We start from the raw sequence: 26,781 nt of genomic DNA on the forward strand, positions 1-26,781 counted from the left end.
CATTACTTTGAAATCGGAAGTGCAAAGTTTGGTCGATGAGTAGGATGTTCGTCTTCACCAAACCACGCGCTCTTTTCTCGGGAAACGAAAGCACTGACGGCAGGAAGCGCTGTAACATGACACCGTTCAGAAAAGAAGTGAGAGGTTGAAGGTTTAAGAAATGAAAGTCAATGAACGCGTGGTGGGCTTCTCAACTTGTCAACCGCCGGAACAAGATCACTCCCAACATCACTCAGTTCTGATGGGCAAATGCGTCATCATCGTTATTACTATTAAGGTCTGGGTTAGTATCACCATCGCATGTCATGGTCCCACTGGTACCGTACTGAGATTATGAAGTTGAAGTATCATATTTGGGCGAACACTAGTTGTATTTGAAGGGTCAATTGCGATATAATGAGAATGAAGAAATAGTTTTTCAGTCTATGTATATGAAAAAATTCAATGCCATTTTCTTTCCTTAAACTACGATAAATTACACTGTGATGCCGACGAGTGCAAAGTCCTCATAACTCATGACATAACTGGAGGTAGTCACTCTGGAAACAAGCACAAAAGTGGTGGAAGTCGCAAAGAACCAACTTTAAGGATAATATATCATCATTTCACACTGCATTTGCGTGCACGGTTCCAGAGTCATGTAGGTGATGCTTTAAAACTGTAGTGATTCTAGTCATACAGTTGGTTTTAGTAGTACCTGATGTAGTGCCATTTGTTGTAGTACTTGATGAATAAACCTCTTACAGAATAAAGAGCGATTGCAGTTATAGTACACATTTATGAGTACATGTTGAAGATTCGTGGAATATGCCTCAACACTAGATGTAGAAGCAGTTTTTTTGTATTTGTTTTGTATTTGTAGTAACCATTACTAGCGATTAGTAGCAGTAGGGGCTAGTGTCGTAATTGTGTAGTGTTCCTAATTTTAAAGACTTAAGAGCAGCAGTAGTAAGTAATGAGTAGGGGAATCCAGGGAAGCAGCAACCATGGCAATGTTGCAGTAGCAGTAGAGAAAACAGACATAAGATTTCATTTCAACATTTCAGGTGAGTGGCCATGTGTGTTGACCCCGTATAACCTCACCGGCCTTGAGGAGGAACTGTGAAAAAAGTCAGGCAGACTTGTTCACACCACCTCATGACCAAGTGCAGCAGCTGCGTCACAACCTCAAAACATCCACTTCCTGAACAAGCCCTGATCCCAAGATGCAGCAGCAGATCAGTTGCTGACTCATCAACTCTCCATGTTGCAATGCTGGAATACTGGAAGACTTGCGCCGCGTCACGTGGACATGTGGAAACAGGAAGTAAAATCTCTGCTTTGCTTTGTCGGATGAGAGAAAGGCGGCTCAACCCTTGGTTCGCCAAGATGAAACTCAGATTGGCCCTAATGTTTCTCTTGTCAGATCACATAGGCAGATCCACTCCGAAGGCAGTCTCGCCTGAGCTGAACAACTTGTTCTTCATTTCAGACGCATGCCTGGGTGACGTGGTGAAAAGACAGCTCTGTGCATGCCTTCTCTTAAGTATCAAGTGATGCCAGTTAGAAAGCCAGATCTGGAGAAATGTGGTCTGTCCATGCTGTTTGCCAAGTGCGCATGGCTGCTGCAGACACACAAAACTTCCTGTTTCTGCCGCCTGGGCCCACGAAGCTTGTGTGACTGTCCAGTACACGCAGCATTTGCCAAGGCCCACCGAGCTTGGGGGTGAATGAGATGGAGCACACGCCATCACCTCTTGTGTTTGTTGATTTGTGGGTCCAAAGGGCAACGAATAGATAGAAGTGGACTTTCAATGTTTATTGGATCACTCACCAGGAATTCATCAACACTGCTGGACTCAGTGCTTCACCAAGAGAGTGTCCTGATCAAAGTTGACAAAAATCATTTACACTCTTCTTCTAACTGCCCTGCACATGATTCACCAAATACTTCGTGTGTAAAAAGGAGCAGATGTTCTTCTCAAAGGTCCAGAGCTCATAAACTTCTATAGAACTTTCAGGTTGAAGCAGCCAAGCAGAAGCCATGTTGTTCTCCATCAAAACCCTCGGCTGACTTCACAAAGGAGGACAACCAGCTATGAGTCATGGCGTGAACTCTCGCTGACTCTTCTACGCACAGAAAGGAAGTAAGGATGAGTCTGTCAACCTCGTGCTACCCAATGGACATCCTGTGTTATAGCGCTGTGGAGCCATTGCACACCACGGTGGGGTTATCTGCAGTGAGCACTCAGCCTCAGCTCTTGTTCCATCTCCACGTCTAGCCACTCTCTGTATCCATCCACTACCTCCAGGTGGAGCCATCAGAATCGCTGTATATTGATCCTGTTGGCCTGAAGCCATGGCCTCCTTAGATGGTGGAGCACGTGGTAGTAGAAATCCCGGTTACATGCATAACTGGAAGAGAGATGGTGCACTGCCCCCTGCTGGGTAGCGAATGCATTGACGTTTATCTACAGTGGCCCTCGTTAGAAGATGTTGCATGTATTCATAGAACCAGGGTTACATGGCAGTGACCCCAGGTCTTAAACGTAAAATTGAATCATTTTTGCAGAAGTTGGAGCAACATAACTGCCCAGAAATGAACAGATATTAAATAAAACGGGCATTTATGTAGCATATATATCATCATATGTATATGGACCTTATTGTAAAACTGTTTTGATCGCTCCATATCATGTTTATTGCTGCTGCATACAGCACATTCTCACTCAGTAGCTTGGGCTCTGTGTCGAGAATATTCATGGCATCTTATGGACATCTAGTGGAGGACTTGGAAACTCACGTTCCGCACTCATGTCGGAAAGGAAAGTTTTCCTCGCTAAAATATAAATGTTAACTTGACAAGACTGTGATAAGTGGCGTCCAAAGGGGCTCCTTACAAATCGCCATTTTTAAACACTTTGTTTGTTTGCTCTTTAAAAGCGTTTCTTGGCAAATGAGATGCAGAAACGTTTTGGCAACAAGTCGAGTGTGTGTACAATTTAGAGTCCGCAGGTGATCCTTTGCTGGTTGTAGATACATTTCAGACAAGTGCAAAGACGTAATAACTCAACCTTTAATAAAACTAAAAGGTAAATGAGCAAATATAGCAACTGGAGGCAAACATTTGTGTATTAACGGATGAACAAATGGGCGTCCGTCTCAGCAACTACAGTTATACATTAGTGTGATTCTGTTTATTAGGTGCAAACTGAAAAATAAGCTCTATTTCATCAGCATGTGTGGAGGTGTTTCAAAGTAGAATAATGAGTATTATTGAATAGCTATGGCTCATCCAGGTGGCTACTTAAACATATTCAGCTCGTTCAACTGTTCTTTTTCCCCCCACACATATATTTCATTTTTCATCAAGCATTTCGCACCGTTATAACTAACGTTGTCAGTGATGCTTTAGTGTTTAAGAGAAGACAAGACTTATGATACATGTCAGTCATCTACATCTATGTATTCTGTTTAACACGACAGCCATGGATGACGACGAAAACGTCATATTAAACAACAGTTTTTTTCATTTCGAGTTGGTCGTATTTCCCGCGAAATGTGTTATGATAATGAGGCCTCGCTCGACCAATCGTCGAGCGGCAATCTCCCCAGGTCCCGCCCTCGATGACGACAGGAGCGAGACGAACGTACTAAACCATAAAAGGAGTGTACTCACGCATGCGTATTAGCCAGAGTTTTGTTTGAAGTCAACTGCCCTACAAGCAGCAAAGTCGCCAAGCATTGGGTTTTCGCACCGTTTTCACGTTTCTCTGGTCAATCGCAGAGTTCCTCTATGCATCGCAGAGACGATGTTAGGCCAACACTACCCAAGCACCGACAAGTCGCAACAAATGGCCAACTATGTGGAAGATTACCTGGAATGTGTGGAGTCTCTGCCTTTGGACATACAAAGAAATGTTTCGCTGCTTCGGGAAATCGATGCCAAGTACCAAGGTAATGTGTTGACATCATGATGTTCTCCCGATGATTTCGACGGCGTGTGGACGCCAGTGCTGACACGGTGAAAGCGGACGCTTGCCTTCGCCTTGCATGTCCACCGGAGCCCGGAGCTTTTGCTTCCTCTGGTTCGCACATGAAAACAGAACGTGACGTGCTAAAGTGTGATTCATTACACCTTTTTAAACACGTGCTAAAACCAAGTCGACCGTCCGCCAGTTAGCCGTGCTCGGATACACTTCATCCGGTGACCAGCGAACTCCATTGAGAAAACTGACCGTTTTACATCTCTCGCTGTCGATCGACGTATTTCAACAAAGAAACAAGTTCGTGTTCATACTTTCGTCCATCCTCGCCTAAAGACTCTTTCGGCTTCTGCTGCAGCCGAGTACATCGCCGTTCATGGCAAGAAAATGTACTTTTCTGTCGGTTCGGGAGGTGGACGCTTCCACCACAGGGATTACAGGCGAACACGGCTACGCTGGCGGTTTTCAATCGAACGAGTCGTTGTTGCTCACATTACGTTCACTGGGCGTTTATAGTGTCGAGGTGGTGATGAACCGGACTATTTTCCGGACCGCAGGGATCCAGAAACGTCGGCTGCTCTTACGGAGGCAGGCGTCCACACGCCTGGTGTGCGGCTGTATAAGTCACCCCAGCGTGTGTTTCCGTGACTCATGTGTTGTCACTGGTAACTGTGAATATGACAAAATGGGAGGCTAGCGGCTACAACACTATTTGTTGCATTGTGTCGACGCAGCGGCGACTCTCGGTAACCGAATGCTCCTCTCTACAGCGACATGAATCGATCGCGCTAAAGTCATGGCGGCGGTTTTTTCGTATAAATGAATGTTTAAATGCGAGTGAAATGCCGTTCCTCGGCTGCGGCTGCTTCCGCGGATGGTGTAGCCGGAAAGCTCGACCTGTCGTCAGCCCCCCACCCCATCCTCCACCTCCTCCCTCGGAGCTTTCGCCATCTCCGGTAGGCGGGAATTGGTTCGTCTCCTCTTCCGGGTGTCCCCCGCTTCAAAACATGACCAGCCCTTTGTTTACCCAGCAGCATTTCGCTCCCGCCACGGTGCATCTGCCGTCCAGTAAACGTAAAATGAAAATACCCTGAAGTTTGGCTCATCTGCGACAAATGTTGGTACTACTTTAGGCCAGTACAGATGAATACTCATGGGTTCCCTGCCCGCCGCAGATCACAAGATCATACCTGTCAACCTCTGGCAACAGCTCCCCTTATAAAGCGGTGCACTTCCCCTTAGAACTTGAAAAGAAACCTTACAAACACAATCGCGGCGCATTTTAGCATTTTATTATTACTATTCACATCACAGCAAGACTGACGATGTACTGGAAAATGATAACAAAGGTAACATGTATAAAAGCTCTTGCATTACATTTGCCATGTGCAGCATGTTTTAAAATAAATAATTCTTCCATAGTGTCTTTCAGTCTTCCAGTGTCGTCCATAGTGTCTGTCACTCAAAAAAAAAAAATTCCTCTTGCAACACAATTCAAAACAGCGCACGCGCACACAACGCTCCGATCGTCAAAGCCGAAAGCAACAAGAAAAACAAATGCACGATTGAGGATAACTTTTGCTAGTATGATGCGCCGACCGTCGTCAGGTACCAGCGAGACCTTGGATCCAAAATTGGCAAGTCAATATTGGTTTGGCGTGAGACATCAGTGTGAATTTTTTTTAAAGTCGTTATACGGCGTGCATGATTTGAAATTGTAGAAAACGTAAAATACGTATATGTTGACAGGTAGGAAAAATAAGCTGCACTTTGGGTGGTAAAACATAATGTAGAGCTGTTGCTGTGAGGGATTATCCGGCTATTTCAATGGAAGAAATGTTTGAACTATTATGTGTTCTTCTCCACAGAGGTCTTGAGAGAGGTAGATGAAGTGTTTGAGAAGTACAAGGGCGAGCAGGATGCAGCTCATCGGAAGCGCCTGCAGGTCCAGCTACAGCGAGCTCTGATCCTCAGCCAGGAGCTGGGCGACGAAAAGATCCACGTGGTGACCCAGATGACGGAGCTGGTGGAGAACCGCTCCCGGCAAATGGACGCACACTCCCTCTGCCTCCAAGAGTCAAGCGAAGCAGAGAGGCCGCAGGCTGAGCGGCGGACCAGCATCCAAGATGCCGCGTCTCAAGAACGCACCTCCACACGTCGGCCGCGACGCCAACGCAACAGCGAGAGCCGGGATTCCAACCACCCATCGGCCAACGGGTCTCTCATAGATGATCCAGTGGAGGAGCTCCCCATCCCACCTCCCAGGGAGAAGAAGTCCAAATCTGCCAAGAAGAAGAAGCGAAAGTCGAAGCAAGAGCGGGACGCCTCACCGGTGGACTTCGCCATCGACCCCAACGAGCCCACTTACTGCCTCTGTGAGCAGGTGTCCTACGGGGAGATGATCGGCTGTGACAACGAGCAGTGTCCCATCGAATGGTTCCACTTCTCTTGTGTGGGTCTGACCTACAAGCCGAAAGGCAAGTGGTACTGCCCTAAGTGCAGAGGGGACAATGAAAAGACCATGGACAAAAGTCTTGACAAGAACAGAAAGGACCGGCGCTCCAGGTAGTGAGCCACGTCAGGACCACCGCAACTGGACCGCAGACTGTCGAAGCACAATCGAGCAGCAGTCGTAGCTGCGCTGAACGAATCAAGCCGGAGCTTAGATCGAGCGTGCGCTGACCACCGCGACCCGCTGCCCAGAATCATCAGCCGTCATCACTGTCATGCAGTTACTTTGTGAGATTGTTGGTTTGGAACATGCGTCGGATGCATCTGCCCAGGATTTACCTCGAACAACCCGATCATGCCAAACAGAGGACCGCAGCTCTGTACAGATTAACCTAAAGAGCAGGATTTTTTTTGTATTTGGCATTTTTGTTTTCGATTAAAATATACTTCATTTCAATTCAAATGAACCATCAAGAGCTACTCGAAGTGTATATGGAAGAGGATTTTACAGAAATGTCTTCAGAGCGATATTTAACTTTGAATCATGATAATCGACGCTTGATTAGAACACTTAAACGGGACGTCATGTTTTCACTTATAGTTGTGTACATTTTTCATATTCATTAAAAACTTAGCAAATCAAGTCACTCTCTTGTATTCATCAACTTTACCTACAATCCATACTACACTAATTCCTGATGACGATAAAAGCAAAAACTTCAACAGCATAAAGGAGATATGAGAAAATAATAGATCAGTCAGTGCAGCATTCAAAGAGTCAAGCTTGATAATGAGGATATGACTTCTTGGTTCTGGGTTCAGTGCTGCTGCAACAGTGATAGTTATCAAAGTTGCACTTGCAGAAAGGGAAGTAAGAAGTTGCTAGCTTTGACCATAACTGATGTGAAGACCGTAAGACAGACATGTGGGTATTGGGGATGGGCGATATGGACAAAAAAATGATAAAATGACTATAATCACGATAAATATTTTTCATTCAATTCCATGTGTCGGACACTACAGTCTCTCTTGAAACTGTTTCATGATGAAACCCATTAGTGGATTTTGTCTCCAACATCATTATTTGTTTATGTTGAAGTGTCATAGTTAACTAGGTGTAGAGATGAGAAATTCAATGTTTCACATCTCTGGTAGATTCTGGTCGTGTCTGACTGCTCTGCCAGTTTTATTTAGGGGTTAAATTGAGCCGTCTGTCTGTTGTCCCCTAAGTATCTCTTATCTCTTAACAGTTTACTTTAACTATGAGCCAGTCTGGACACATTTCCTACATGCTATTGAAGAAAGTGATGTGAATAAATGATCATCTAGTCATATTCTATTCTCGAAATCATTATGCAAAGTGCCAGTCCTTTGTCTAGTGTGATGAAAAATCTTTTCACAACTCTCCCAATTTTGTTTTTCATTGCCAAGTTTCAAGATTTCATTAATGCTTTGACCGAATCAGAATTTGTAGCTGGCCCCTAACTGATGTCAGGTCGTAGCATTAGTGCTGCCTGCGTGAGTGTGTCCACGATCAGTGTACCTGATCGGGAGGCGCAAGAGGACGCTGCCACCACCAATACCATAGAGATCTGTCCAATGTCCAACTATCTTCACCACGGTAGTTTCTCCGAGGTGTCAGCACAGCGGGAAACCTGCGTGTGTTGATGTGAACCAAGGCAGATGACCGCGTCAGGAAACAGGTATCCAGAGGCTCAGAGTCGACCAATGTCATTATCAAAGGTTTTATAAGTACGATTGTGAGCCAAAGTCCACCACACTCTCCACAACTGTCACACAGTGGAGTCAGATGTCAAACGCCACAGAGCTGGAGAGTATGTCACGCTGTCATGGTCTCGTCGTATTCATATATACAGGTCCAACGCAGCAAGTGTGCCGCATGTTTATCAAACTTATCGTGAGATGCAAAATTCTCATTGCAGGGATTGTTTTTGGTGGTATATTGTATACTATAAGTTATCTGCCTTCCTAGTCACAGATCTGAAACATTCGCATGTGTGAGGAAAAAAGTGTGATATCTGATTCAGGCATTAGATCAACAATCTATTTATTTACAAATAAAAGTCCATCTTTGTCAAAAAGAAAATGGAAGTCATTTGAAAATTATTAAAATTTTTTCTTTCCTTTACAATGCCATGTGACCGGAGTAACAGCAAACATACATGACACTGCAGTCCAACATTTAAGGCTCCAGAACTCACGCAGGAAAGACGGCAGTGACAGCAGGGCGTCCCGACTCGCAGTGTAGAAATCTGAGTGCGGACTTGTTAAGAAATGACATGGCACTCTTGACTTGTTCCTGCTGGTGGCTGTGGTTAGAGGAGGGCCATCCTGAGGAGCGTTCTCCCAGTCTGCTTTGCTTCTCCAGGTAAGTGGATGTTGGTGAAGGCTTTGTCATCCGGACAGAGCAAAGTCTTCACATCAGCTGAAAAGAGCAGCCTAATTTCTACTCGTCGTCTTTTCCTCCAGTTTTACTTAACTGCAAGAGAAAACATTTGTTTATTCCACCGTCTCTTCACCAAGCCCGAGGGGGGGGGAGTGTTTCACTTACGTGCTGCATTGATGTAGCACCGCACCAACAAGGGAAGACAGAAACAGATTGTCAGCAAAGGCTTTTGAAAAATGCTGGAGGAAAGATACATTTCACCTACTTTGATCACATCAGTCCAGTTCCAGCCTCTGGGAAGTTCTCCTTTGTTATCTGAAGGCAAATGTCACAGTTGTTCAGCTTAACTCTGGCAGCCATTTCAGTCACATCTCTGATCCTCTGGTAGATTAGTGGAGCATGAAAATTAGAACTACTCTTTCAGTCTATATTAGGAACTATGGCGGTACGGTTTCTGTGTTTGACACTACGTCCTCAGTCTGGCTGACAATTAAGTGAAGATCAGCAGTACCTGCTCTGCTGATCATCTTTCTCTTCTGCGCTTTTGTCAGCTGCTCCTTCTTCACCTTCTTGTCCTTTTGCGGGGAGGCTGTCACGTCGCTGCAGGCCAGAGTCTGAGGGGAAAAAACAAATCTTTAATCCAGCAGACTTGCTTCCTATACGAAGGGAGCTGACATACTCACCACAGCAGACACTACAGGCTTGTGGTTCTCCATCAGGGTCTCCTGGTTCTCCTTGGCCCACTCAAACAATGTGTACATCATGGCTGTGCCTAGATTGGCTTCCACCTGCTCCTCCATTTTTGAGAGGATCAGCTGCTTGTTTTCTACGGAGCTGACATCAAAACAAGATCATACCAAGTGTGACTTAGCTGAACTGTCAGGCCTGAGCCTGAAGAGCTACTATTTAAAACTGTGTACCCAAGTACCAACCAGTCACTCTTAGTTCATTTTAGCACAGTCATACTCAGAGCAAACTGCAAGGTCCAACAACCAGCTAAGCTGAGCAACATCCTACATACATATTATGGACGGCTTTATTACTAAAAACTTTGTCACACCTCTAGCTGTTGCTGAATGGAAGGCAGTTACGGAAACTGGAGAGAGGAAACTTACATCTTGTTGTTAAAAAAGGCATCCATGGAAATTTCTGGAGCAGTCTCAGGATATGTCTCCGGCCACGTGACATCCAGCAGGAACGATTTGGTGTCCTCCAAGTCCCCTATCTATAAGTTGGGATGGTGGAGAGTTAAGTTGATTATTTGAGAGTATTTCTAAACACAATTTTCTAAGAGCAGGAGTAGAGCTAAGTAAGGTGGATGTATACTTGAGAATCACTTTATAATAATGACAAGAGAAGAGGGATCATGTAAAGGAAAAGTTCAGCTGCAGGTTGAGGAGTATCAGCAAAGACTGTCCGGCTGGACGTCCACAGAGAAGTGTCATGTCCAGCAACTGCAAGGTCTTCACGTAGGGAAGTAATACAGACTATTAGCTGTCTATCAGGCAAACTATCTAAAAGTCAGACAGTTAGGAACTTCTCATTGCTTAACATGCGAGAGAGTAAGTGACACACCATTAAAAATGATGTGCATCTGGATGAGTTAATTCTAATGGGGACTGGTGGAAATGGATCTGAAGGTTGCAGACTTTTGTCCCAGTAGAAACTCACCCGAAATTGAAAAGAAATTGGACTGACTTCCTTGAAACACTCATCTCCTTCATATATGGAGCGGAGGGCCTCCAGCTCCATCTGTTGACAGTGAATGGTCAAAGACATCAATAGGTGACACTTAATGTGTACAAGCATTTTGTTACAACACACGTAACGTATTAAATTGAAGTCAGTTCGTCGTGCCAAGACTACTGCATCAGTAGAGTTGGAGTTGAATATGTAAAACACAACCACACGCACATATTCATGACTTAACAACATCAACTGAATCTAATTTAAACAAATCACAAACGCTCTTACACAGTAACGACTCAATACTTACTATTTGCGGGATCTTAATTTCACAATCTTTTAATACCCCATTTCATACATGTACTACAGCAGCATTTGTCGTTATAGGTGATTCGACACAGGTTAAGTCATCTCGAAACCTCGTTAATTCAAGTCGTGATGCTGTGATTTCTATGGAACCTGTGCTAGCATTTCAGTTAGCATCAATTGGCTAACTGTAGCTAGGCTTCATTTGCCTCTTCGTTCGTACCTCTTGATCCTCGTTCGCTGTCATCGTCCGCAACGTTTTCTCTCTGATGTACCGTTTCCTCACACCGTTGTGTCTGGCGCCAGAATTAAAACCCCATTTGTCCCACTGAAACTTTTATATCCTTACCACCCCGCTGGAACTGCATGTAGCGCCGGGATACAGCAGCGCATGCGCCACCGCCGTTTCCTGTTTGTCAGGTAGTTTCATTTCAAACTAAAATTTTGATTCAAAATAAAAGTGCTTTAAATTACGTTTATGCTGGATCGAATTATGACTTCCTTTATTGAATGGTAACACCTGAAACGTTTGTTTTACCAGCCCCCACGCCAACTCGAGGATATTCTGAATATTCACCACGTGTCTCGCCAATGTGTTGTTTAGTTCTTGTTTGGTGTCTCAGACGCCTAGTCATTTTTAAACTTTGGAAATAGAAGTTATGTACATTTGATTGCGACCCCTCTGTTGACCTTCATCGAAACATTCGAGTTATTCCCCCCGAAGCTCCAAAACCCACAGCTGCAGATGAACATAAATGTCCTCCACCCATGTTTATTCAAGAAGTGATGCCTGCATTATTAAAATCCCCACACACATATCAAACTCTGTCAAGTATATTTGGATTAATCTCGCGTTTCGCAGACATCCATAGTGCTGATCCTGAGGGAGACGGCAAAAACAAGTTGATGGATTATTTGTATATATGCAAAAACAAAAAGTTGCTGACACGTCGTAATCCATCATTGTGATTTATGTAAATCCATGTCCTGAATGCAAAAGGGTTTTCATCAAACTGCATGACTGGTTTGGGAGGGGTGACATCATCCTGCATTGTGGGAATTTGGCTGTGACTCTCCACACAAGCACGAGCCACTGTCAGCCACCAGTTGTGCTTTCATGGTATGAGACTAAACTGTATCACATCACACGTACAATTTAAGCACAGCGTTCTGGGTGGAAGCTCCAGGAGGCGACTGGTGTTCCCAAGGACTCAATCAACACATTCTGTTGAGGCTGGAGAACAACAATGTTGCTGTTGTTATTGAAATGTTTTTCGGATAATGGCTGTAATCCAATGTTTCTCTGTATACTAGACACGTTGCTGGCAGCCTGTGTTTTCGCTTTTGGTTCTGCAGACGCAGCAGAAAGATAAAGTTGAATAGTTTGTTTGCTCCCTTACTTTGGTGAAATGACATGTTTTGGGACAAATAAACTGAGGACACTTTGGTAAACATCCTTTGGTAGATGGAGTCCCTTGGCAATGGACCGTTTTCAGATGTTTTGTCTCTACATATAGGGACATATTGCATAGTGAATGTGACTGGAAAGCTTGGGGTAGATCTAGGGATCTTCAGGAGGCTGTTATCAATGGTTCACATGCATATTGGAGTGTTAAAGCAAATGTAATGATTGGCTTTGGGATGTGATTGTACTGTTACCTCGATTTGCTTGGATTGTGGCGGGCATCAAGGGGTGTGTTCTCTCACCCAGATGGTTTATGGGTATGGGGCGTCGACGTATATATATTAACTGCGAGGGGAAGGGAGGGAGTTCTGCATGAGAAAATAAAGTTGTTGCAAGATTCCTGTCTCGTCGCCTGCCTTTGCATTTGCCACAGAATTCTATTTTATTTTTCACTGCCCTGTACTTCACGTTATTTTGCTGTTAATTTTGGTATTAAACTGTCTTACACTTAAGAACAGAAAGCATGAAAACGAGAGCGTGCTGAAAGACGCTTAAAATCAGCTGCAATACCTAAAGTCGCCACACGGGCGCGCTATTTACATGATATAGCAAAGCTGCCGTGAAAGGTCTTGAGTTGGGGGAAAATGAGGCGCGCTCACTGACAATCTACAAACTTCAAGAAAGAAATGCGGGAATTGAATCGGTATAATGTCTCCAGCGACACGTGACCTTTCACCCGGTCTTCTTGTATAACTACATAGTCCACCGAACAATTTTGATCCTGATTGATGTAACGTATGTCAGTTGCCCCTTTGTGGAAATATTTTTGAGAAATCTTATTCCCAAGACTTTTGCTGTTGACAACACAACAACATTTTTACACCCTCTGAAGGAGATAGTGAGTTTCCAAATGGGCTTTCACCTGAGGTATGTTTTCCCAGACAGACATCTCCCACAAAGATCCTGTTGCCATCGATGGGTGAGTTCGCCACAATCCCCAGACACTGCCTCTAATAACATTAGCTGTGGGAAACAGCAGCGTAGTGGTGGATGTTGTGCTCAGGTTTTGGCTAAACTGGCTCTTATTTCTGGGGTCACGCTAAGCTTTATCTTGAGCTTCAATTTCTACCTTCTATCTCTCTCTGTCTTTTGTTTTTCTTTCTTTCTTTTCATTCTTTAAGTTGGTTCCTGGCATGGACGAACGTGGAACTGGTGATTGACTGTACTATACGGGTAACATCCTGATCCTGCTGCCTTTGTTCTTGTTGTTCACTTGATTGTAGTGGGACTCCCTGCTGAAGCGCTTGATGACTTCCCACCTAACAGACGCCACTCATCTGGTTTCAAACAAAGAGCAGAGCAGCAAGGTTTAGTGATGGCACTACGTCTGGCTCTTAAGACTTCCTGACAGCTCCAGCCTCTCTGTTCATATCTGGGCTCAATACAGCTGGCGGAGTTCCACTCATCCCAGTGTTTTCAGAGCACTTGTGCTTTTATACAGTATGTGGATGTTTTATTCAGAAGTGAGTCAATGGAGGCGGCTGATGACAGCTGTTTCAGAAATACTTAACTCGATGCTCCTGCTCTTCGGAATTTTCAGGAATTGGATTGGAAATATTCCAATCTATTCCCGATGCTACTGTTCTGTTATGTAAAGTAGAATGTTTTATTTGTTAAAAAAAAACACAGCTATCACTCAACAACCACAGGCTGCCTCGCACCTGTAGCAGGGATGTGTCAAATCATCATATCACATAAGAAATCTGACTTGTATGGCCTCATTCATTACCTCCAGACTGTGACGTGACTGGTATTAGATTCCAAGATGTCTGGAGAGGAGTAGATCAAACTGCTGCAACATAGTTTCTAACGTCCCAATAATTGTAAGTACGGAGTAAGTTAGTGTTTTTCAACCTTTTTTAAGCCATGATTCAGTTGCAGAAAATGTATTTGTTTAAATATGTCTCCAGAAAGGGATGGGAAGTATGCCAAATATACCGTGATTATTTATTAATAATAATAGCTGTTTCAGTGTTATCACAATCTCTTTTGCATTATTTTATTCGTTAGGAGAATTTCCAGACAAATATTTAGCATTCTTTGCCTCAGCAATGATTCTTTCTTTCTTTACATTTTGTAGCACATTTATTTGGTTCTACATTTGGCTGTTGAACCACCAAGCAAACTTTGATGTTCTATGAGTGTTGAAGTTTTGACGTGAGATGTCACGTAAACTCTGCGGCACTGTCTTTGGCGTTGCGGGTCGACTTAGGACCAATCCATCATTCTGTTGTGACGGTGTGTGGTCAAGTTGGTGGCGCATAAGATTTAAAAACAACTGGAAGTTGTGCATTAGATTGGCTTTTTTGCTGTAAGTGTGAGGGAAAAGGTGCACCAAGCGCAGTGCAACTGCAACAGATGAATGAATCAACGCATCAGCAAAGATCTATAGTGTATGGAAAGAATGAGACCGAACCCATGTAGTCTCACATTGGTAGGTCATCATCATGTCGGCCACCTCTATCTCCAGTAAAATTAGGTGAAAGTGGATCATTTCCAACGGCTCACCTGAGAGTCTCTTACGCCACACCGGTTAAAAACCATTGTCGTGAGTCGACTGGCTGATTTTCACCAGCCTGTTCTATGTTATATTGTGGAAGACAGATGAAAACGGAGAAAGAAATCTGGCGTCTCACTTCTTTGACCTGGTCTCCATGACAATGCTCTTCGTAACGTGGAAGAGTATTGTCAGGGAGACTTGCATGGATGAAGAGTGGCTCATTATAAATAAACCAAAAGCTGCAAGGTGAAAAAAAGAAAATATGAGAACATACGTGGAACAGTGGTTGGGGGGGCCCCCCTGTTGTGACAAAAGCAGCGGTGGTAGATCAGAAAATGACGCACACTCAAAGTTATTTTGGGCAGTAAAAAACAGGCTTTAATGATGTGTTTCCAACAGATTTGGCTAATTTCAACCACAGTTTTGGTGTTGTACAGTTCTCTACAAGACAAATGCATTTTACAATCAAAACAGTGAAGAGGAAGAACTATGGACACATTGTAGGTTTCTCTAAACACCAACTTTATTGTAATAGAACGCAATAATGTAAGCTGAAGGTGGCTAAGACACGTCACCTTTCTACGTTGTAGAAGTTGAAATGACCAAGGCAATTGCATGTTCCGTTCCAAATGCAAAGATGTTTTTTTTTAAACAGATTAGTCAGCCAGGTCTCTGCGCCTTTAGTCAACAAACGCTTGGACCTTTAAAGCGGTAGCAATAAAATCAAAGGGGGTAAAATTGTTTCCATATATCTCATCACATGACTTCTGAGATAACCACCACTGACTTGCCTGGAGTCAACATTCTTCTGAGCACTTGCCATGACTCGACTCAGAGTATCAGACCTTGTCCAGACATGACTCCCAGACCTGAGTGAACCTACATACAGTGCTGAGTGCAGAGCTAACCAAGCATTTATCAAAGATGCTTAGCAGCTGAAGGTCATCAGAGAATAGAGTAGTTAAAGTCAGTGGGTGTGAATAGTCGGATGAAAGGACTATTGATTCAATCTTCTGTCTGCGAGTTGGGCATTTTGATTCCAGTTGTCCATTTCGTTTGGAATGTTAGAATCTGAGGAGGATAAAAGGAGGACAAGAGTATTGTATGAGTCGAAGAAAATAAGGTTCTGGAAAAGCATATACTTGGTATTGATGGAAGAGTAGAAATGAGTGCAGTACAATATGGTCTTCTTCATCAAAAGAGCCATCATTCAATGTTTAATGGTATGTTTTATGTGGCCATCATAATGTATCATAAATAAAAATGATATTATGAGATATTATTAAAAGTAAATTATGCACATTTTGGATCTGTGCCTTTTCCATTTCCCAAATGTCATTTTGAATATTCAGAAATAACGTGTGTAATTTCGTTGAGGTGAAAAAACGAATACAAGCCTGCAAAGATCAGTATGAGCCTTCCGGAATTTCAATGAGTATCAGCCAATAAAATGGCAATCCATGCACTCTAATAACTCTAAAAAGTGGGTTGGAGGCATCAACAGTATTTGACAGCCACGTCCAGAAAATTTAGAGGCCAATACACGGGCATCGTATAACACGTTGCCTCCAACATTTTTGTCTTGTGCATTGTTTTTTGTTCATTATGATGCAACTGAAACCTAACTTTCTGGATTGAATATTTTTCTTAATTGTTGTTGAATTGAAAGTTGATTTTAAAATGTATGCAACACATCGGGAATCTTTAAATGGAATGTTGTTTAAATGCAATAAAGCACAACAAATCAACATTTTACATTATACATTAAAGTGTAATTCTTTTCTCTTAACCCTCCTTTCTTAGGGTTAGACAGCCCCTTTCAACGGTCACAATATATAACTTTGGATGCCTTGGATGTAATCATGGCCAATGCATGCTTGGCTGTTGGATAAAAACAAATAGTGACACTAAAGCAAGACATGTTTTCATATTATCAGTGTGTTTATCAGTGTTTTGTTGACTTCTTCCTGAGTAACACTTTGTAGCTCAATCCCACTACAGTTCCACTTAAACATGCATGAATGCTTGCTGGTTGGATGGAAATCCCAGAGATTCCAGAATCCAGAACAGCACTTTTCCAGAACCATAAACTGTGTCGGTGGGAAAGGCCTCTCTGTGTCCTTGAAGTGTCAGACAGTACCTTACCGTCTCACCGTACGCTCTTTCCTTCCAGCCAATGCTCTCAGCTTTTGTCAAAGAAAACTCAAAGAAGTAGTTGAAACCAATATTGCCATAGGTGGTCACCACCAAACCAGTGACCATCAATCGGCATGAAATAAAGTATAATGCCACATGTGCAGATCAATATTATCCTGATAGAATGTATTCGGTGGAGTCCCTCATACCACGCTTCCTGATTCTGTAACATTCTACCTAAATAACCTTGCGCTTTCCTTCTTCCACAGTCCTCCTCAAGTTGAAGATAGTTTCAGCTATTTCTATCCCTCGGTTTTTGGTTATGACCAGAGTTAATACCCACCGCTGGGAGAAGTAATGAGCGTTATAATGTGGTGAGAAAAGGAGCAGATTTAGGATGCCCGCTGAAAAGGTTACCACTCCACTCCAGTGTGTGATGCATTAGAAAGTGTATGAGTGAGGGGAAGTCAGAGGTAAAGGGCAGCCAAAATGCTTTTTCCTAAATAAACCGCGGAAGTAAAGAGCAATTGAAGGTAAATAAACTATGAATTATTTGGCTTCGATGTCTGACAATCCTACAATGTATAAAATAAAGACTCTTAAGGTGCAAGCAAACAAGTATGCCATAGTGAATTGTATCAAACGGTGTAGTGAGCTTCAATAACCACACATTTTCTCTGTTTTCCCTTCTTCAGGTCTGCTTAACCAATGTACTTGGTGAACGACATTTCCTGCGATTAATTCTATCGCGATTGAGTCTGTCTCACTGAATTTTTATTTTAGAATTGGAGAGATTATATATATATATATATATATATATATATGTGTGTGTATATTTATATTAGTGGTGTGAAGTTAACAAGTTAATTATGATAATTAATTACAACATTATTACGATTAATTAATTACAATAAAATGTAATTGAACAGTTTGCTCTCCAGACAACAGGGAACCTTTGTAAGTGCAGGAGTTCCTGGTCCACTGTTCACACTGATGCACAAGACACGTGGCAGCTAGGATGATAACAACAACAACAAACATGGAGGAAGCCCTGAACAAAAGGAAACAAAAGCATCTGTTTGCTTTTGTTCAGGGATGTTTTTCACTACACAATGACCAGGGTTTCCACTACGCTGAATGGACTTGAAATTCTTATACAAATATTTTCAAGACACTAAAAGAGCTTTAGTTTAAATAAGGTGATATAAAAACTTGAATATAGCCACCGTCGTGATTTATTGTGCCATTGTCAAACTGATGCAAAATAAACAATATTTTTGTTGTTTAAATGTATGTTTCCTTCAAATTGAAAAATGTGGCTTCTTGTGGCAAACATTCCTATACGATTAAACTACGATTAATTGAGATGAATTAATCACACATTCTGTAATATATATATGTAATGTATATATATATTTTTTTTTTGTTTACATTATTTGAAGATGTCATCTCAATCAATAAAAGTAGTCGAAAGGTTAAACATGAAGGATGTGTGGCCTTTTCCACCAACTACGTCTTATCATCTGTCCTTGCTGATTAGATGGTCGTGCTTCCTCTCTCTGAGCATCATGAATGAGATGATGAAAGCTTTTGACCTTTTCAGCTGAAGACGTGGTGGCTACACCTTTCACCGAAGGGATGAGCCAAAGCACGAAAGAAATATATATATATATATATATCTGATGTGAAATCCACACCAGCCGAGTGATGGTCCTCCCACCAGCGGGATAAAGAGGCAGTGAAGTGGTCGTGTGGAAAGAGACACATTTTCCAGATGAGGTGAAATAAATCGCTCTTATCCAGCTCTGCCTTCTCCCAGCTAAGTCGAAATCCATCCTTTAATTCCAAAGTCAAAGAGAGCGAGAGTGTGACACCAGCATGCTACTGTAACATGGGGGTGGACGGACAATGACTCTGGGCTTCATCTCTGCCTGCCAGTCGGCTGTGATGCTCACATTAGCGTGCACACAAGTGAGGATCTCAGACCCCTGGTGGGGCCATGCCCAGCTCAGCTGGACTTAGCTGACATTGTTCTGGTCCAGATGAGGGAGGACATGAAAAACTGCGCAGTGTTTTGTGGGTATTTTATGAGGATCTTAAAAGCCGTGAGCGTGACAGTGTTCAACAATAACTCTCCCACAAGGGCAGTAAAGTCAACATTAATTCGGTGATTTCTGAAGTTTGATTAACTCAGAGCAACTTAGGCTTTAACTTCCCTGCTGAGCTCTGCTGGAGCAGTGGCATCACAACTGACAGGAACATGGTAAAGCAGCTTCTGTTCTGGGATGTTTGCTGGAGCCAGTCAAGCTGATGGAGCTAGGCAGGGGATAGAAAACCTCTCATCCATGTTGGAGAATGTGTTTCACTCTTTCATGAGACTGAAACATCACTGGGATGAGGTCGAGGAGGTCGGCCTTTTCTTGCGTGTATCAGTGTTCTTGTGTCCAACTCAATGTGGTAGGCAGAGACTCTTAAAAGGGCCCTAGAATACTTTTCCATGTTTTAATAGTTGGTGAAACGTCACCTTACTCGTGTGAGAAAGAAGTTCATACATGACTTTTAAAAGTAACAAATACTGCAGCCACGTAAAACATGTTGCCCAACACTTTATCATTACTAAATACTACAAATAGTAATATTTGTTATGTTGCAATTTGTTGTGCTGTTGACTGGATTCATTGCATCGGCGTTCACATGAGTACTGGCCTATTTCACTGCACTCGTGCTGGTCAAATACCCGATACATACCGCAGTGTTTGCTCACTGATGGTTCTATTTTCCCGCGTGCCTCTGAGGACTACAAATTAGCCAGAAGGAAATCATGTGAAGTCATGTGAATGCAGAAAAATGTCATAATAAAGCACTGTATTAAGATGAATCCAGACACCAAAACTGAGCGTCCCAGAGTTTTTTATGTCTGTTTTTTTTCATGAGCTTAGTTTCAAACGGTTAATTCAAGGAAACACTCAGTGACATTGGTAGTTACAGAGACTCATTGATTCTGATTTCATGCGCTCCCCTGCACTAACCTAGAGTTACTCATGGTGCTTCAACTATCAACTATGTTGTCCCAGAACATAATCCGTGAATATACTGTACACTTTACACGTGAACCAGTTGGCAGTACTGGGATCTTATGTATTGTGTATCACTACATGCATTGCATCAGTATAGAGTCCACATGCTAAACTTGAAATGTTAAATCTGCAGCAGTGATGTCATGTTTGTTCAGGGAATGAGCAGAAATAATAAATAGTCAAAGTTTTAAATGGTTGTTATGGTACTATTAAGTACTCGTATGCTCTGTGTCAGCAAGTAGTCAAAGGTCAGTACTCATACTCGTACTTCGGCTAAACAGTGCTATCAGGACCTCTCTATGTTCTGCTTCAGTTAAGCCCCTGATACTGTTTCATAGATTTGGAGGATGAGGTTAGGGTTCACTACTTGGGCTGTGCATCTTCATTGGTCTCACGATTTGATTCGATTACAAACTCTTCAATCCAAATAGAAATCATGATTCATGACCACAGTCTACATTCTGAATCCTTATGTGACCGAAAATCTACCTTGCCTCACTGGAGACAAGCAAGTGGTCGGATACATTTTAACTCTCTTTCATTATTTATGCTCATTTCTCTTCTTCATCTCATGCTGACAAAGATATTACTCTAATGATATTACTCTAATAAACTCTCTGTAATGGAAGGTGGGCCAGAATAAGGAGTCCATTCCATATATCTGTCCGACCATGAAGACATGCTTCACAAACATCACGTTGTATCTCAAGCTTCTCCTTCTCCGTGTCTTCCTCAATTCCCTCCATGATTCTTCTTTTACCAGCAGCATTTTTAGGTTGAAAATGAAACAAAAATGTGACCAACCATGTTGAATGCCCTTTAAACTGACAGTATTAATGACTTCATCGGCATCATCATGTGTTCATCTCCTCGATGTCTGAACCAGCAGCTTGTACAATCTCAACAAATTCTCTTCATGCACACATGTTGCCTTCATTGCTACTCATCAAACAACCTTCCCATTCATACTTAGAAATGCCAAAGCCGTTGTGTCCTTGGGTTCCTTTATTTAAATTCATCTCACATCCCGCTCCATCTTCATAAATATTCAGTGTTCTTGGGTGTAAGTGACTGATAAAGACTAAAAGGCTTGCTCTTCCTTTTGTTTTTTTTTTGGTTTTGTCATACCGATTTATGCAATTATGAAGTAATTCTCCAGCATGACCGCATAAACTGAGGTAGCCTCGAGGGTCATCTGACAATGGCCGAGCATGTCTCGACACCTTATTGAATTTGGAGACTGCATACGTTGGTAATGATGATGATGGTAATAAAGAGGTCATGTCTGGTCATGCACATTCATCTTTGCTACGCCCCCTATCTTCTGCTGAACTCAAACACATTGCACATGATTCTTTGACTGACCTCTAGAGGTCAAGGGTGATATTTAAGCCTGAAGCCACAGTCTGGATGATTATTATGATCCATGATAATGATAATAATGACGGTGATTAAGGTGATAAAGATCAGTTATATCCAACACACACCAGCTTCAATGTAAAATGACTAGATTTTTCTTTTCTATGGAAACTGTTTGTGACCCCTATAATCTACTCACAATGAGTGTGGTCAGGTTTTCTGCAAATCTTGGCGAATCTCATCATGTGTGAATGATTTGGATGAAACGCAAGCCACTCTCAGTCAATTCATCTCAGCGCACCGCAGACAGTAAGACAGCGATTTCAAAATAAAAGCTTGTTATAGTGGTCAAGGGCATTGGAGTTTAAACTAATAATTTAATCTGAAGTAATTATGCAAGAGGGGAATTTGGTGAGTAATTACACCATGAAGCCGAAAAACTGATTTAATTTGTATTGTTATAACAAATAAACTTGTTTCAAATGAATACTAGGCTTCCTTTTGGGACAAGAAGAACAGTCAATTTCTAGAAAGTTGTTCATTTATAGGGCAAGGTGGTAGTGCAAAAATATACAACAAATTGTACCTCAAACACATTTGGAGGAGGATGAGTTTTATTACATTTACAAGCTACTACTCTGTTCAACTTTCACAATTATGCTGTTGTTTTAAGATGGTAAGAGGCTGTGTTCTGCTCAGTGGTCTCTCCATGTGAGGCTTTCTCCTGTCTCAAACGTCTGGTCTTGATCAAAAGTGAGGCGACAGCAGAACTTTAAAGCAGCAGAAGTGGTAATGTGAACTCTTCTACACCACAAGAGAGATGGAAAAGAGAAGGGAAAAGTAGGCTGTGGCAAGTTTTGATAGCGTCTTCATTGGGTTAGAGTACAACACGAACACGCCAGAACACTGTGACGCCTTCATGGTATCCTTCATCTATCTGTTCTGATACAACAAATGCCAATGACAGGGAGGAGTTGCTCCTCAGAGATGGCCAAGGTAAAGTAGTCACACAAAAACAATAAGCAGAGAGATGAGTCAAAGGCATTTTGGGGATAATTTTACTCAATAGTTCACCACTACAGGTCAAATGTGTCAATTACAGGCACTCACTATTTCCTGCTGACTTTTTAAAATGGTCTTGAAGGATATTGTTTCAACGGGCATTCTTATGAGACAATGTTATGATGTGTGTTTTGTATGAAAATTATGCTCAGGTTTACTGAACACTTATGGAACTGCAAAACATTTGAAAGAACATGAAGCTTTACTGATGAACCAGCTTGTGTACAGTGTAGTCTGTTTTCAAAGTACTTTTATCAAACTAACATCTAGTTAATGTATTTGTAACTTGCTTTTCAAAAACATATTATTACAGTAGCTGATAAATGGCAATCAAACTATGTCGATAAGCAAGCGGTATATTATCCGGCAAATACTTTTTGAGCGTTGGTTTGCGTGAGTCCATTTTATTTTGGCGTCCCCGAGCGGAAGTGCGGCGCTGCCTTTCGTCGAACTTGACGCTTGGAGTCGGACTCGGAGAGGCAGAGTGGAACAACGGCGAGGAAAAGGGAGGACGGCCAGGGCTCCGAGGTACACAGGGATGTACAGTAAACACAGGCAGAAAAAGGCCGCGATCACCCCGGAAAGATGTGGACTTTTACTCTTCTTCGTCTCTTTTCTGCTGCTGAATGGCGTCCTGGACGGCGCGCGCGAAGACGCCGGAGGACACGGTAAAGACTCCGCGGACGCGCCGCAAAAGTTCTGTCGGCATCTACCAGTTGCTTGTCGAGGCATCTAGGCGGGTCTCAGGACCTGGCTGTGCAGTTGTTGTTGCTATCGAGACGTGATGTGACGGAGACATTAGACTGAGCAAACTTTTCAGTCCCCACATAGACCTGATCAGAGAGCTCCTGATTCTAACGGCCGTCTTTAACTCCAGAAGTCACAACGACAGAACTCACATTTGTGGCTGGTGGACGCCTGTGTGCTGATGTGTGCGCCTTAATATTACCGTATTTACAGATGCAGCCGTTATCCTGGGTCCACGTCTGTTCATCTCACCATAGCGGGATAGAACTGTGTGTGTGTGTGTGTGTGTGCGCGCGCGCGCGTCTGGAAGTCGGCGGATATTCGAGGGCAGCGGAGTTTCTGTAAAAACATAGAACAATGTTGGAGTTATGAAAGTGGATCCCGGAGAATCCGTATCTGAAAATGTTGTTTCTCCCCAAAAAACTAAGTATCATGAAAAAGGTTCTCGCTTGATGTCATGTCCATAAAAGGAGTTCTGGCGTGAGACTGATGTGATTTCCATCACCAAACTCTATGAGCAAACTCTAAAACATTTCAATGTCAGTAAACCGTCTGTTCATGCTCTTGACTCCTGGTTTGAGAAGCTCTTTCATGTCCTGATCACAGCCGATGTTTGCCTCCACTGTAGGCGCTGCAGATGCAGGTACAGGTCCTGGGCTGTTTCCTGAATGACTTGGTCAAATGACCAGCAGCTGTCAAGAGTGGAGGAAAGGGAAAAAAAGACATGACTGTTAGGGGAAGCTGGAGTCTTCAGAGCATGAACTACTAACAAGTCACAGAACTAGTAACTACTGGACACTGACAGAGCCAGTCTCTTTCAGTGGAACTGGAGTCACCAGTGTGGTGAGACCAAGTGTTAAAAAATATTTTTTTTTTCATGTAATAACTATCTTATTATTGGTAACTATTGTGGAGAACCAATAATGTAATAATAACCAATAATAGTGAACGTAGACTAGTTGGCAGGCCCTGGCGTAGAGCAACAGATCATCTTACAATTTTCCAATTTATGACACTAGAAGCGAGTCATTTTTGGCAGTACCATTGTAGGTTTAGTTCTGATTTTGTTCACTCAAAAACTCAAAACTGGTTTGCGATAAATGTGCGTCTACTTACCTTGTTATGTTTTCTGGGTGGTGGAGGATGAATTTATGTACTTTCACTTATTAAACCGGAGAAGAAATCTGTATGTAGTAGTGGAAAACTTCTGGGACAATCTCTGTTATTTACTGTTTCTTCGTCTTCTTAAGTGTGGATGCAATGCCTACTCAGATACATCTCTCCTTGTTGACCACCTGACTGATGGTGGTTAAGACATTCCAGTCTGAAGTATTGCCTGTGCATTGTCTTGTCACAGAAGCGGGCTTGTCGGACTGTTGGTGTTTTTTGCATAGTAGTATTAGCCACCAAACTTGTTCCAACACAGCATGACATTGGCTCCAACTTGATTATTGTTCTGAGTGGAGGTTGTTCTTATGCTGTTTTCTTCATTATATGTGCTTTGTAGCTGCGCTGTTATATTGTTCTACATTTGTTGAGATTAGTGGGTCTTAGTTATGTACTGTTTCCATTATTTTGTTTGGGGGCAGAGCGGTTCTCAGTAACGGTGAACCTCAGAAGGCAGAGTCAAGCTCGACTGACAGTGACTGGTGACGTGAGTCCCAGCGTTTGGGGCCCCTTTGTTGCGCAATTGCTGGGGAGAAGTAGTCAGTCATTTGTGTCTCTCCATGCAGCTGTTACAGGAATGTTTTTTTTTTACCTGTAAAGTGCACCAGCCTGTAACAGTGGGCTGAATAAGCATCAGTTTACAGCCGTCCTCTTTCATTATCTGCTAATGAGGTCAAGATTGTTTTACTTTCTTTGAGCTGCAGTGGCTTCTCCAACTGTTAGAAACCATGATGATGAAACAAAAGCTAAATTGTTGCACTGTTATTGACACAGTTTTCCAGCTTTTGCACTCCAGGGCCCCCAAACAACCAAGTATAAAACATTTGTCCGGAGGAGTTGGTGTTTCTGTTTTTCATCGCTCCATTAGTTTGTGTGTAACGTGGCCGCTGCAGCAATAAATTGGCTGCAAAAGCTGAATAGTAAAAATGGTAATTCTGTTTCTCTCCAGCCCTCTCCCCGCTCTTAACACACTATAGATTGATCAGTGAACTAGTGAGATTCTGGGAACTGGCTGCAAACTTGCTCTCGTCAGCTAAAACACAATTTCCTCATCTTATTGTCCATCTGTAGCAGCAGTTTAACTCTGAAACGATGGGACTGAAAAGTTTCCACGAGTGCCAACACAGTCTGGCTCATGCTGATAAGTGATTGTTCTTCAAGACGTATTCTTCGCTTGAGTGAGTCATTTGAAATAAGCCCTGCCTGGATTTATAACTCTGTGAAATCAGCACGTTAACTTTAACATTGTGTGTCTGACTTTTATTAAATGTTATTTCCATGACTTGTCACATGAAACGTGCAGAATATCATATCATGCAGGCCACAGTAAACTTAGGGTTTTGCATAGTGCTGCCGGACATATTCATAAATCATAGTCTGGAATGATAGCAAAACACAGAAATAAATTACCTCTTCTAAAGTAGTCCTGAAAATGTGCTGATTCATCACACAATAGCTTTTAAGCATTTACAATAATGACTTTGCAAAACAACAAAGTTTCAGATCATCATACTCGTGTGAGAGAAAAGATGGGGGTGAGATTGACAGACGGAAGTGTGCAGTGTTCACAGGCAGAAAGCCCCAGAAAGAGCTGGGCCAAAAGGCAAGGCCCTCAGTTTGCAGGTTGACCCACACTCCAGTGCGATATGACCTCAAATCAATATCATGATAAACTGGGCTTCACCCCGATACCGATAAATGCATGCTAAAGCTAAAGATGCACCTTGCATTTTGTGTTCTTTTCTTCTTAGTGGAACCCAAAATTAGGGCTGAATGATGTGGACAAATTTTCATATTTCAATATTTTATGCCCGATACCTTGATATTAATACAATAGTAAATGGCTTTAGTAGAGAGTATTTTTCATAAAAATAATTTGGAATCCTGTTTTACTGATTTACTACTACTACTACTACGACTACTACTACTACTATTTCTAGTACTACTACTACTAATAATAATAAACAAACTTGATTTACAATGTACAGATACAGAAATCTATTTATAAGCAATAGGGATGTACAAACACACAACAGCAAAATGTTATTAGTTCTTAGTTCTGATGGAACATCTAACCTGTTTCCTGTTTCCAGGACAACCCTTGGTCATATTGGTGACGTTATACCAGCAACTAAAACCTCAGAGGAAGGATAGCGTCTAAGTTAGCATTTCGCAGCTAATAACGTCAACTACACGGGTCCTTGTACAAGTTGGTGGTATGCATTACCTCAAGTTATTTGTTTTGGGTCTGGAAATAGTGGTTTGAATTGAGCATGTGTTTTTGATTGGCTGATCTATTGAGCATGTTCTAGAACGTATTTCTGATGCCTCCAAGAGACGGAAACGAGACGTAAAAAATCGGCAAGCGTGAAACAAGGTTGTGTTTGGCCGGTGGTTTTGCTCCACTGTTTTCAGTTGGAGAGGAAGGACTGGATGGATGGTGGAAGTTACAG

The 26,781-nt window shown here is 42.5% G+C and overlaps 3 protein-coding genes across 3 annotated transcripts in view; 2 read left to right on the top strand and 1 right to left on the bottom strand.

The window, feature by feature from the left end:
* Positions 1–3,683: 3,683 nt before the first annotated feature.
* Positions 3,684–7,308, top strand: ing2 (inhibitor of growth family, member 2). The gene is made up of 2 exons (XM_053860534.1): positions 3,684–3,936; positions 5,834–7,308. The coding sequence occupies exons 1-2, from the start codon at positions 3,792–3,794 to the stop codon at positions 6,532–6,534; spliced, it is 846 nt and encodes a 281-aa protein (XP_053716509.1). The 5' UTR covers positions 3,684–3,791; the 3' UTR covers positions 6,535–7,308.
* Positions 7,309–8,479: 1,171 nt separating this feature from the next.
* Positions 8,480–11,193, bottom strand: rwdd (RWD domain containing 4). Its single transcript, XM_053860293.1, has 7 exons — positions 11,039–11,193; positions 10,495–10,575; positions 9,939–10,048; positions 9,507–9,657; positions 9,335–9,437; positions 8,989–9,138; positions 8,480–8,916 (listed from the first exon to the last, which is right to left on the bottom strand). The coding sequence occupies exons 1-7, from the start codon at positions 11,060–11,062 to the stop codon at positions 8,909–8,911; spliced, it is 627 nt and encodes a 208-aa protein (XP_053716268.1). The 5' UTR covers positions 11,063–11,193; the 3' UTR covers positions 8,480–8,908.
* An 11,683-nt stretch (positions 11,194–22,876) lies between these two features.
* The window catches only part of adam19a (ADAM metallopeptidase domain 19a), a 141,628-nt gene continuing 137,723 nt past the window's right edge, over positions 22,877–26,781 (top strand). Inside the window, exon 1 of the mRNA XM_053859841.1 lies at positions 22,877–23,082. Within this exon, the coding sequence (XP_053715816.1) occupies positions 22,953–23,082 (130 nt within the window). The 5' untranslated portion in view covers positions 22,877–22,952. The remainder of the gene's footprint in view (positions 23,083–26,781) is intronic.

This window comes from Synchiropus splendidus, chromosome 3 (assembly GCF_027744825.2).
Source record: "Synchiropus splendidus isolate RoL2022-P1 chromosome 3, RoL_Sspl_1.0, whole genome shotgun sequence".
In the NCBI taxonomy this organism is placed as follows: Eukaryota; Metazoa; Chordata; class Actinopteri; order Syngnathiformes; family Callionymidae; genus Synchiropus; species Synchiropus splendidus.

Coding starts and splice junctions, on each gene's coding strand:
- ing2 (XM_053860534.1), top strand. CDS start 3,792: ATGTTAGGCCAACACTACCCAAGCACCGACAAGTCGCAACAAATGGCC. Junction 3,937..5,833: donor AATCGATGCCAAGTACCAAG/GTAATGTGTTGA, acceptor TCTTCTCCACAG/AGGTCTTGAGAGAGGTAGAT.
- rwdd (XM_053860293.1), bottom strand. CDS start 11,062: ATGACAGCGAACGAGGATCAAGAG. Junction 10,049..10,494: donor CAATTTCTTTTCAATTTCGG/GTGAGTTTCTAC, acceptor CCCAACTTATAG/ATAGGGGACTTGGAGGACAC. Junction 9,139..9,334: donor AAAGATGATCAGCAGAGCAG/GTACTGCTGATC, acceptor ATTTGCCTTCAG/ATAACAAAGGAGAACTTCCC.